The 13,034-nt window shown below is 37.3% G+C and overlaps 1 protein-coding gene across 5 annotated transcripts in view; it reads right to left on the bottom strand.

Moving 5' to 3' along the window:
- The window catches only part of PCDH9 (protocadherin 9), a 706,477-nt gene that overhangs the window by 246,831 nt on the left and 446,612 nt on the right, over positions 1 to 13,034 (bottom strand). For 2 of the 5 annotated variants that reach the window (XM_074564461.1, XM_074564468.1), the window contains one exon: positions 11,272 to 11,473. In XM_074564461.1, coding sequence (XP_074420562.1) covers positions 11,272 to 11,473 — 202 coding nt within the window. Of the gene's footprint in view, positions 1 to 101; positions 314 to 11,271; positions 11,474 to 13,034 lie in introns of those variants that run through there. The other 3 variants (XM_074564486.1, XM_074564496.1, XM_074564478.1) reach the window with 3 other exon arrangements.

Here is a 13,034-nt window from a genome sequence, read left to right as displayed (position 1 = left end):
ACTAAGAAAAGATTCAACTGTTATTCCTATTTCTAGATGGTTTACTTATATATGTTTTAGACTGTAAATATCATTCCTTATTTGTTTTCAATCTACTTAATTCATCTTTCCTCCCCCTTCTCCTCTTGTTTGAGACAAACAGATCAGGTTTATGCACAGAAACATAAAGCATTCCTTGGGAAGGCAAATATTTGAAAGAAAAGAGAATATTCATTGCCTATACAACAGAGGACTTTCAGATTTTATTCAGGGAACCTACCTTCATGTGCATGGATTTCTCCTTAGATTTACAACAAAGAAGTAAACATAAAATCTGAGAGAGAGAAAAAAAAAAAAAAGATGAAGCCATAAAATAAACATAATCAACAATGACAAAATGAACACCCAGTCTCTGGACAAGACTAGATCAAATCTGAAGACACCTATATATAAGTCTATTTCTTAAGAAGATGCACTTTTTCTACCAAAGGACTAGCTTTCCTTCTTGGAAAACAGAAGCTTATCAAGCTATTTGCTTTAAGGAAGGAACTCAGTATCCTGTGACTGGATTCCAGCGATGTCCCATATCAACATTTTGAAGAGACAGTCAAAATGCAAAATCTTCACTTCAAGACATGCTATTTTTCAAAATGGCATGAGACTTATGCTACTTACCAGCCAGTATTTGGTGATTGTTTTGAGGAAGGAAAACTGATTAGAGGACAAAAATATTATCAGAAATCTTTCTTTAGAACTGTGCTTTAAAAGATAGGATGTGTTAACTTCAGTTATACCAAAAAAGAGGAAGAGTAAGAGGAAGTTATGCAAACTGGCATTTGTATTGAATTAATACTGTAAAAATGAGACAGGAAAATAAAAAAGAATGTCCTTTTCCTTTGAAAAATGTTAAATACAGGTAGGTAAGAAAAACTGTGAAATCTCCCAAAAGATAAGAGTATTCCCTTAGCAACAAGAACAGCTGGGACTCATCTCACACAAAAGGTTGTATTTATTGGAATCAACTAAGTTTAGGCGTCTAAGCTTCCTCTATACACACTGGCAATCTAGTCAAGATTGTGTGGAAAACTATGCCTCTCACATTAAAGTAGACGCACATGTTTGGTAACTGAATGGGTCTCTAGACTCAGTTATGATACTGAATAGGTCACTGCTGACTACAATTGGAGCTCAGACTATCTAACTCACATCTGAATGAGTTATAGATACTTAGAGAGGTTACATATATAACACCTGCACTCATACCAGCATTCACCTAAATGGGCTAACTCCTTTTTGAATTAATCTCGACCTAAATCTTACTTCTCCTGCCTAACCATTAGCACGGAATGCCAGTTTAGAAATATCTCAGGGTACCCAAGATATTTGCATGTGGATGTCAAACATGAACGAAGGGAGTGCAGTTAGCAAGAGGTAGGATACCTCAGGGTCTTTCAAGTAGCACCAGATGCCTATGTATAACAAACTATTTGAGCCCTATACATCTGCATTCTGGACCTAAATTCTATCCCAAGTATCTATATGTGAGTTTGGTGTTTGAGTTCCTATTACACTGAATAGAAATATCGTAAATGGACTATAGAGTGAAATTTAGCCAATCTGTTTTAGGAACCTGCTTTAAGATGAAATGAAAGCTGTAGTGCTCAACAAATTAAAAAGGGAGCTTAGACACTTAGCATAAAGTTTTAGATCTCTATGTGTATGCATCAAATTCAGGAGTCTATAATACAGAGCAGAGTTTCATTATTAATGTCTGGAACTAACACACATACCTCTTGGCTACTTACTACAGCCTTCATTCATAACCTGTGGTGGGATATAGGCACTTACACTTCTCTATAAAATTTACTTGACCAATTTCAGATATCTACCTTAGGAGCTAAAGTACTTTCCCTATGTAGTTTCTTCCACTGCCCACACTAAGTACAGGGCTAGCAGACCATTGGTCTTATTCCTTTGTTATGTTCTTATGAAGCCTACCATGGTCTATATCTTTTTATGTAAAGAGTGTTTAGGCAAACTAGTGCAGACACTGAGTCTCAATATAGATGCCTTATTGTTGCTTTTGGTGTAATTTGAGATATCTTTTCATTACCTTGCCTGGTTTCCCATAGAAAGTATCTCCTGTGGCATATATGCCAGATGTGGATATGTTGCATACCCTATGGCATTACAAATGGTACTACATTGTTATGCTTACGCAACTGGATTACAAACCAATAGCTTGGATTGTCCATATTTATGTTTATTTTGGTTTCTGTACTGTGTATAGTACTACATAAGATTTACTACCATAAATTTACAAGTTTATAATTTATTTATCTTAGAGAATACAGATTTTTCTTTTCTTCTTTCCTCACATCTCTATTGCACAGTCTATACAAGACAATTTTAATTAATTCATAGGACTGCAGAATCACAAAATGGTTGAGGATGGAACAGACCTCTAGAGATTGTTTAGTCCAAACTCCCTGCTCAAGTCAGGCTCAACTAGAGCAATGTCCAGTACAAGTTTCAAAATTTCCAAGCATGGGGACTCCACAATCTGTCTGGGAAACCTGGTACAGATTTCTATCACCCTAACAGTAAAAAGTGTTTTTTTCCTTATGTATAAACAGAACTTCTTTGTATTTCGGTTTGTGACCATTGCCCCTTCTTCTTTCATTTGGTATACCACTGAGAAGAGTCTGGCTCTACTTATACTCTTCTTCCCCCCATCCCATCTAGTATTTGCACACATTAATAAGATCCTCCCTAAGTTTTTTTTTTTCTGCAGGATGAACAGTCCCAGTTCTCTCAGCATTTCCTCATATGACAGATGCTCCAATACCTTAATCACCTTTGTGGCCCTTTGCTGGACTCGCTCCATATTTCCATTTCCCTTCTGTACTGAGGAGCCCAACACTGGACTTGGCACTTCAAATGTGTATCACCAGTGCTACACAGAGAGGAAGGATCGTCTTCATCAACCTGCTAGCAACACTCCTCCTAATTCAGTCCAGGAGGTTGTTTTCTTTACTTCAAGTGTGAATTTCTGCTTCATGGTTAGTCTGTTGTCCACCAGGACCCCCAGTTCTTTTACTGCAGAGCTGCTTTCTAGTCAGTCAGGCCCAAGTTTGTGCTGGTGCAATGGGGTTATCCCTCCTGCATGGAGTTATTCCCCTCATTGGAGCCTTCAGCAAATCTAATTCCACTTACAATTTGTAACCACTTGAATGCTGAAATTAAAAGTTCCATGCTCAACTCGCCACCTTTATTCTCACAATTACAATCTTTCTTTTAAACAAGTAACTGTTTGCCATTGTGAATAGGAGTATCAATGTAACAAAGAATCATAGCTGGCAATAATAACTTTCATTGAATTTCACAAATAGCAACCTCAAAAATCTCAAACAAATATTGCTGTCATAATCATACTATCACACTTTTAAAAAGTGCATTGTCTCAAATACAGTTATCTGATAGAGCACCTAGAATGCTAATAAAGCCCTTCTAATATATTTAATCATGATTAAAGAGATATGCATTCAGTTGTATTTTTTACATTTACTTCCCATGGAAAGTCTCTAAAGAATAGAAAAACCTGTTGCTGTTCTACTGCTAAAAAGTACTGTTAAATAGCGTGCTCATGCAGCATGGAAAAGTACCCACTCAGGTCAAAACAATGAACGATAAAGAGAGAAACTGATTTTTAAGAAATCTGTGTTTTAGAAGAGTTATGTTTTATTTTACTTATTGTGGACATTTAACTTGCAACTGTTGACTATGTCATTTGTCTCTAAGACTGTTATAAAGGACTGAATGATTCAGTGTTCTTTTATGTTCTGGCCAGACACGGGACCAATATTCAAAAAAGAATGAAAAAAAAGAAAAAGGACTCAAGAACAAAATATTGCAACATTCGAAATACTACAAAGAACTAACCACCTGCCCTCTACCCCTTTCTTCTCCCAGGCTCAGCTACATTCCTTCATTCCCTGCTCTTATGCCTCCTCCTTGCCACACCTCCCTGCTGAGTGACATTGGGGGATGAGGAATGGGAGTTGCAGTCAGTTGATAATAGTTTGTCTCTGCCACCCTTTCTCACCACACCATTCCCCTGCTTCAACATAGAGTCCCTTCTAAGGGATACAGTCCTTCACAAACTGCTCCAGCATGGGTTCTTTCCACAGCGTACAGTCCTTCAGGATCGGACTGCTCCAACATGGGTCCCCCACAGGCTGCAGTTCTTGCCTGAAAACCTGCTCCTGCATGGGCTCCTCTCCATGGGCCACAGCTCCTGCCAGGAGCCTCCTCCTGCGTGGGCTCTTCCTGCAGTTTCCTTCAGGGCCTATCTACTGGCTGCAGTGTGGAATCCTCCATGGACACAGGACACCACAGTCTTCTTCACGGGCTACAGGGGAATCTCTGCTTCTGCATCTGAAGCACCTCCTCTCCCTCCTTCTTCACCGATCTTGGTGTTTGCAGAGTTGTTTGTCTCTCGTTTTTCTCTCCCAGCTGCTGTGTAGATTTGGGCAGTAGCGCGTCTGTTTTGGAGCCAGCAGGAACTGCCTCTGTCTAACATGGGGGCAGCTGCTGGTGTCCTCCTGCAGAAGCCACCTGTGCAGCTCCCCCACCCCACCCAGCCCCTTGCCACATAAAACCACTACAAACACCAAGAGAAATAAATCACTGGACTATTTTAAAATACAGGCTGTATTTAAGAAATCTTGTGTGAAAGTCTGTCCACTGTGCTGTGACAGAGGTTTGACTAGATAATGGTAATGCTTTAAAACTTAAAAAAATCTATGATTCTCTGCAGTAGATTTGGGCTTACTGTGATAAGAAGAAAAGCCTTGTGAGAAGATAACTCTTACCGATAGGAGAAAATAACTCTTAGCAATTCCTTAAATCAGAGTTTTGTTTTAACCTGCACCACTGGCAAAAGCATCTGTGGTTTTAAACTGTCCTAGAAAACAGCAGCGATGGCAGTCACAAGCACCAGCTTTCACCTAATGCGCAGCCTTCCCCCTCCTTTAATCCTCTAACCCTTCTAAATTTTTCTTACAAGTCAGAAAAGTCCCCATACCCCATCTAGCCTTTTCAGCTCACTGCTGAGGACCTGCAATTTCTCATCTTGGATGGCAGCAGCAGCTAGAAAGTTCAGACACATTAGGTGTTTATCTTAGAGAAGCAATGGGACAAGTTCCCCTCTTGCTGCCCGTTGGCCGTGCCATCCTGATTTACACTCCAATTAGCTTTGGTGTATGGGGGAAAAGAGAGTGGAACAGGAACAGATGTCACACAGTGGCTTTTCTAAACCAAGATAATTTTAAAATCCTCACTGTAATGAGTCAGCAGAGAGATGTAGAGAGATAGCAATACCTCTCATGCCTCTCAGATTTTATCTTTTTAAAGAAATAAGTGCATGAGGTAAGATTGAATTCGGACTTCAGACTATTTTATAGCTCTTCAGTAGGCTAATTCACCAACTTGACTCCAGTTTTTCTTACTCCTACTTGCCTGTAGCTAAATGTGACAGTGTTAGATTCTGTGTGAGGTATGAACTTGTGTTTAATGAAATGGAGGAAATGACTCAAAGGCAAATGTTCTTATTTTGTTCACATAGAGTCTCGCATTATGAAAACACAAGAATAGCTATGGACAGTGATTTATCTAGAGCTGAAGCATTAACAGAGTAACATTTCTTCCTGCACCTTAGGATGTTCAGCTATGGACTCCAATATTGCCAAGCATGACAAGAAACTTTCGAGGCAGCAAAATGAAAGGCAGGATTAAGCAGAGGGTATGCCCACAAGGTTAAACCATCATCACCCACTGCGTGTAATGATAGTGACACTGTAAAACCAAAGGTCTTTGCATGAAAGGCTTACCTTCTCCACATGGGACCCTATCATATGACCAAATGTAATACAAGACAGTCTTGCCATTACTCTGGACTTTAATCATAATTAAACCACCGCCACAGAGATATTCCTACCTATCACTGGAATTACAGTATGATTTAATACCCCTGACATCACTTGACTTAACCACAGTAGTATTAGGTTTATTAAAATGTGGGAACTCTGGTATTTATCAACTGCATTTATCCATATAATTTTTAATGTACTGGAAATAAAGAAGCTATCCACATACAGTATTATTTTAGACAGCATTATAACATTACTTCCAAGAATATAGAATTGCTTTGGAATTTGTAATTAATAAGTTCGGACATAATAGAATATTCTGCTTAATTTGAATTGTAACAAAAACACTGTTTTGAAGGTCATCCTTTTTACTAAGTAAAAAGTTACAATTTTTGTTGTACAATTTTTTCTACAGCTCCCTGGTTTTATACAGCTATTACTTTGTGTTATGTAACATATATTGATACTACTTATTAATGAGGTGTAGAAATTAGGCAAGCATTTACTTAGCTTCATAAACATATATCAGAAGACATAAATATTATATTTTTGTCTGGTTTTAAACCATTGGAATTACTGCATAGATTCATCCACAGTGCATAGTAGGCTTTCTCCCCAGAGCAGTTCTAACACTCCACTAAATATATGCTATTCCTCTTTATCTCTTTGAAGAAAATGAATCACATCCACAGCTTGCAGCTATCAAAATGTGATTTATCAAGCATTTTCAGGAAAGTGCATTTTTCCCCTTCTTTACACTAGGAGGCACATTTTTCCTTCATACAGTTCCATCACACAGCTCTGCCACATGAAACCCTTAGATACGTTAACAATTCCAATCTAAATTTAAGTCCCTGACAACCTTTACTAAACCACAGTGAAAGAAGAATTCTTCACTAATAAGGTTGGGGTTGTTTTTATGCCAACGAAAGCCACACATATAGTAATGAAAAATAACATTCTGCACCTGACTGCTGGCAAACAAAACCATCATTTTCTTCTGACTGATTACTGAAGAAATAATTCACATTAAAATACATCAGATGGCTGTACACTTTCAATGTAACTGATGATAAAGAAGATGTCTGTGTTAAAAGTGCACTTCCTGATACACACATTTAAAATCATTAAAAAGCATGATTTTTGCTAATAAGAGATGTTATAAAGTCATGGTAGTAAATAAAATTTTACAGTGACTTTTTTTTTTTTTAGATCCTAAAGAAGCATTATGTTATCTGAAGGTAAAGAACGTTAATCAGCTGATTGATCTTTGGAATATCTTTCTTCAGTTTTTATAGGAAGTGTAAGATATACATCCTCCAAATGCAAAAGATAGAGTTCATTTGGAGAACACATGAGGTCAGCATTCCACACACCAAAGCACAGTTCAGGTTATTCAAAAACATCAGTTTCCAAGAAATTATAGGATCTCCAAGATTCCGAGAATATATAGAATCTCCTTTTTAGCATATGCCTCATTTTGTATTGTTGGGGTTTTCTTACAGACTCTCAACACTATAATATTTAGAACCTTTCTCTTTGGTTTGGTATCATGGTGACAAGCAATGTCGCCAGGTTAAGTTAGCTGCTTTCCCTTTCTTTTGGCCCATGCTTCTGGCAAAGTCATGGTCAGCAAGGCAAGGCCGAGGTTGTTAATCACGGCGTTTAAATGCAATAAAATGTTGTAACATACACAAGGCTTGCCTTACAAATCAATATTGTATGCAAAATTAAATCATCATAACCATGACTCTTGAATAATGAGGCTTCCTATAGTAAATTGAATTACTTGTTGTTATTATCATTTAATAATGCATAACAAAACCACAGTGCTGGTGTCACTCTGTACCATTATGTTGTTTTTAAACACAGCGAATCGTTGCTCACTGATGGAAGAATTCTTATAAAGAGTATCAGGGTGGAAATGAGATAAAGGTGAAATATAAGGAAGTTGCAACTGACAGGTTAACATCATAGTCCTCTTAAAATTAATGAACATTGATCAGTTAACAGTGGTGAAATGGAAGATATCTTAGTGCACTGAATAAAACTCCCAGGGGTTAAAAAAATAGACTCTCTACAAAGAAGACAGGTTTGAGTGATGTACACCAAATTTGGACTACACACATCACTATTAAAGTTCTTATACATTTTCTTTTTTACTTCACATTTCTATCTTGTTGCCCTTCCCCCATAACCACAGTGACAGTGTGTGGCTGACAATGCTAGTATTAGGCGTCTCTCTTCATTTCAGTTTCCCCCAGTGACAGAGATGGCTGTTTTAAGATTAGCTAGATGAATGTACTCTCATTGTGTATGTTTTTTTTTATTAAATCATGTAACTGTAGCCCTTGTGTATCTGTAGAAGCTAATGATTGCAAGAAAATATGGAAATAAGGTTTCTCATACCTTTGTGTAATAAGTTATCGAGACTTTTAGCTTTTTTCTTTTTTTTTTTTCTATTTCAGGTTTTGAAGACCTAGGGCCTGGTCACTCTTCAAATATAATTAAAATAGCAACATCCTAATATTGAGGAACAATGGCTGCATTTTTAGTCACAGAACTTCACAGTGTACAATAATAAACCACACAATTCACTGAGCATTAAAGCCATTAACCAAAATTGCTCTCACCATGAGGCAAGGACTTTACTATCAAGATTAACATCATATTCCCATGAGCTGAAGCAAACCTTTACTGAGAATGAACTTTCATAAAAATACAGTGGGACAAATGTATTTTTTGTGCAGATTTTGTACTTGGAGATCATAAGAAAGTATTCCTATGAACACTTCTCTTTCTCTTCAGTTGAAATATTTTAAATCAAAATATTGTTCTGCAACATTTATCATCCAAAACTGGCAGCAGCACATGTAGATGGCAATACTGCTACTCTCCACTAACACTTTTTCCTTATGTTATAGTTGTATCTTTTACCTCAGCATGCCCCAAGTATTTTCATAAACAGCAAACCCTTAAACAGCCACTTTAATGAAACAGCTTCTACTGCTAAACACATCTATTCAACATTTCACTGCAATATAACTAGATTTTCAGTTTAGAAGTGTCAAAGAATACAATGTTGAAATGATACTCCATCAGTTACTTTAACCATGAACATATGCAAATACCCACAAATAATTTTGCCCAATCACCACATAGCATTTTTCTCTTCTGAAAATTGCCACAGGATCTTCAATAACCATAAACTGCTTTAAACTCCATTTCACATCTCATCCAAAAACTTGTGCCTCCAAGTAGCAAAATAACTTTTGACACAATGCCTAGGCAATAACTTGATACTGAATAAGATATAGTAGTCGAATCCATCAAATGGGCAGCATCACTCCCTTCCTGCCCTGGGTTTTCTTAGGATGATTTCTTTCAAAGTAATGACCATATCATTCCCTCCTTAGTTTGTGAGATTTGATGAAATATGGAATGCACTATTTCAATGTCTGTCCTAATTCAGTCTGATAAAAGCTGAAAAACCTATACTTAAAAACTTCACTAATCAGCAGTACAGCTTGATGATTAGATTTTCATGAATTTGCCATGAATTTAGCATCCCCAAGGCTAAACCAGGTGTAACTACAGACATTAAAACTTTTCACATAGCTTTTAAGAACACTTATTCACTCTGAATAATCTTCTGTTAGTCTCTGTATTAGGGATGAACAGATCATCATGATTAATATAAGTTTGCACAATGTGCTTGACACAAAATTTCTACAAACACATTTTTAATAACTTGGTATAAAGTTTACTAAGCCTATTTTTCCTAACTCTCCTGGAGGATTTTAATGTCACATTTTGAAGACGTGCAATTCAGAGTCAGTGAAGCCAATGCGACAGTGCCAATTTAAAACTCCTCTCTGATCTTGTTAAATCTTTCACACGTCTCACACGTGGTCAGAGAATTAACAGGATAATTCCACTTAAGCTCCTCACTTGCTTAAGCAGACATACATTCTTGCTCCAGGGTCAGTCCATTCATAGTTGCTATTCTTTTACAGTTCTTTGTATTTCTGCAGATTTAGGTTTAAGATCATAGTTCCAATAACATTTCTGTTTTGGTAAAGAAAATAAAATGCAGGTGTCATATTCAGAAAAAAAAAAAAAAAAGGAAAGGAAAAGAAGAAAAGGGAATAGGAAACCAAAATACAACTCTAAGACAGTAAAGCATTTCAAATAGTTTCTTTATAATGTTTCACCCAACACACCCTCTCGGTCTTCCCATTAAAAGTAAGAGAAAAATGTTTCTAAGCTCAATATTCCACACTTTGCATTCTCATCTGCTATGATTTAAATGTCATAATTCAGATCCAGCTCTGCCCAAATGAGAACACAGGCCTTAATATTCTTCATCAGGTCCCAAGCCCACCTCCTCTCCTGCTTTGTACAGGCCCAGTGACAATTTAATCATCTATACAAAAGGGAGAAATGCCAAAGGGAGAAACTAATTTTAATTTCTATACTCCTGGGATGCAAGAGGACTCAAGTTCAATTACCTTCCAAGAGCACAGATAAGAATTTTAACCTTTGTCTCCACGTTCTAGACAGAAAACAAGAGGCTTAAGGGCAGTGTTACTGTCTCCTCACTGTTTTCAGTATGTCCAAGTCTCCACATTTCAACGCCAAAATACTAGTCACAGTATTGGTTAAGACCTCGCCTCATGTTTTAGTGCTGACTGTCACAAAAACACTGCAATAATGTAAATGCATTATAGAGAAGGAAAGAAGAGAAAGGCAGGACTTCCTGAACCAGATAAACTGCACACACTTAATATTCATATGAAAATGCATATCCGACAGTTCCAAAAAGCAGAACATCATGTCATTCCAACCTAACAAGGAAACTCCATGTTTCTTGCTGTTAGAAGGGGGAATTTTAGGTGTGTTACAGAAATTTGGATTCTTTAAATTTTTCAGTGCTTCACTGATTTACTGTTTTCTATGTTAGTCTAACAGACAGTGCAACCTCCACATCCTTGCTCTTTAAATTTGTATTTAGAATGACTTTCCTAAAACAAAGTCCAATGCTAAATAGCAACAGCACCACAAACATCAAGAAAACCTTGCTACCTTGTAGGACTTCCTTCTTCCCAGTTGTTCTCACTTACTGTGCAATGGAGCTGTTTTTTCTCACTGGATATATTTTTGTTCCTACAGTCAAATTACAACATAAGGCACTTCAGGCAAACTACATTATTTCCTACCAAGCATTACGAGTTAACATGACCAAATATTCATGCATGTGCTTAAAAACATCTCCACCATTGCAAAGCTCAAAGGGATGAAAAAGAAAGTAACTGAGTTAGCAAAGCAACTGCAAGAAGCAGAGCATCTGGCGGTGACTCACCCGAGTTGGGGTCGGAGTTGCCATCAGCTTCAGTCCTCTTGTCCGGTGAAGCCTGGTCGTAGAATTCGTCCTGCGGCTGAACCAGAGGGAGAGGGTGTGAGATCAGGGTTCCACCACCCACCGGCTCGTGGTCTCCCAGACCACTGTCACTGCAGCTTTCCTGGGAGCCATCGGGGAGGTGAAATGTAACACGGCGCTGGGACTACAAAGAAGAGCACAGGACACGCTGATTAGTGCTCTTCTTTTCTGTTCTCCCGACTCTTGGTTGCGTTGTGGGTTTTTTTTAAACTTTTGACATACAAATAGATTCCTGGCAATGCTTATGAGGTAATTGTTACTATCATGTTTGATTGTTGGGGTTCTTTTGTTGTTGTTGTTTTCAATTTTTTTTCTTTTGGCTTGCTTTTAGAGCAACCCGGGGAAGATGGCAGGCAGGAGAGCCAAATTTCAAAGGTCTGCACATGCTCATCTGTGAAGTAAGCTTCTCATAAGAAAGCGATCAGTAGATAGTCAGGTATATTTCTTATAATTTTAAAAGCATGATATAAAAAAACTCTCTCTGAGAAGCAGAAGCCGTTGCAAACAACATTTTGAAAAGCAAATGACATCGGGAAATAAAATAAGTATATATTTCTGAGGTTAAAAACTGTATTATCACTGTTCATACTGGAACAATGTCCACCGTGTTAAACAAACCAATAAAAATGGTTCTCATCTTCCAGGAATAGAAGGATATATAAATATGTATCTATAGGGATATTTAACTGATATCAATTATCTAACTAATATGGATATTTAGGTTTGATAATATATCTGTGAAATCACAGTGGTCAGCAAAGAATCACAGAATGCAATTATCAATCTGATAAGAGAAACAAAAATAAACAAGCACATACTTTGTTAAAAAACAACACAGTGAATGAGAGCCAGAATTACAAATTTTCTTGAACTTCTTAAAAACCCACAGTCATCTCAAAAGAAAAAAAATAACATCTGCAGTGTACGCTTGGTTTAGTTAACCATTATTGATTTTTGAACCTCTCTCATCTGGAGAAATAACCCAACTTTGTGAATTGTGGCCACAGAATGATACAGTGATTCCCCATGAGCTCCAGAGCCGATAGCAGTGCTGCAAATTGTTTAGCAACCGCGACTGTGGGATTCATGAAAGGAATATTACAGGTCTTCATGGATCAAAATACTGCATCTTTGAAGCATCGGAAACAACTAGTTCAAGAGCATCTCAAGAGAGCGTTTAAATTAAGTTAAGCACATCTTCCCACAAAAATTAGTTTCAGCAGCAGGGAGCCTGAGTGATCTGGTTAGCTAGGCTGGTTTAGAATAAAAAAGGGATTCACAAAGTTCACCTTAAACTTAATAGCTGTTTAGTTTAGTGGTTACTTTCTTATCAATATTCTTATCTGAAAGTTATGGGTTATGTCTAAGCTAATCCACAGAGTCAGTAGAGAAAGGAACATCAGGAAGATGCTACAATAGGTATCTTCCATTAGTTACCAATTTTTAAGTAGTTAAAATCAGATGTCCCATATCCATCATCCATCCCAAATCCAAGTGAGTTTTCCTGAAGTTAATGGAAAAAGAAGCAGGCTCTCACTCTCCTTTTTTTACCCTGACTCTCCTTCCTTTCTTCACACCTTTTTTTTTTTTTTTAATGAGAAAAACCTCAAGTTAATGGTGCCAACTGTATATTTGCTTATTAAAAACTATTTGTTAATGGTAATTACTACCATTTTACATGATGA

This window comes from Larus michahellis, chromosome 1, assembly GCF_964199755.1.
Source record: "Larus michahellis chromosome 1, bLarMic1.1, whole genome shotgun sequence".
NCBI lineage: Eukaryota > Metazoa > Chordata > Aves > Charadriiformes > Laridae > Larus > Larus michahellis.
Note: the sequence above shows the minus strand (reverse complement) of the source record. Positions and strands in the feature narration are given on the sequence as shown.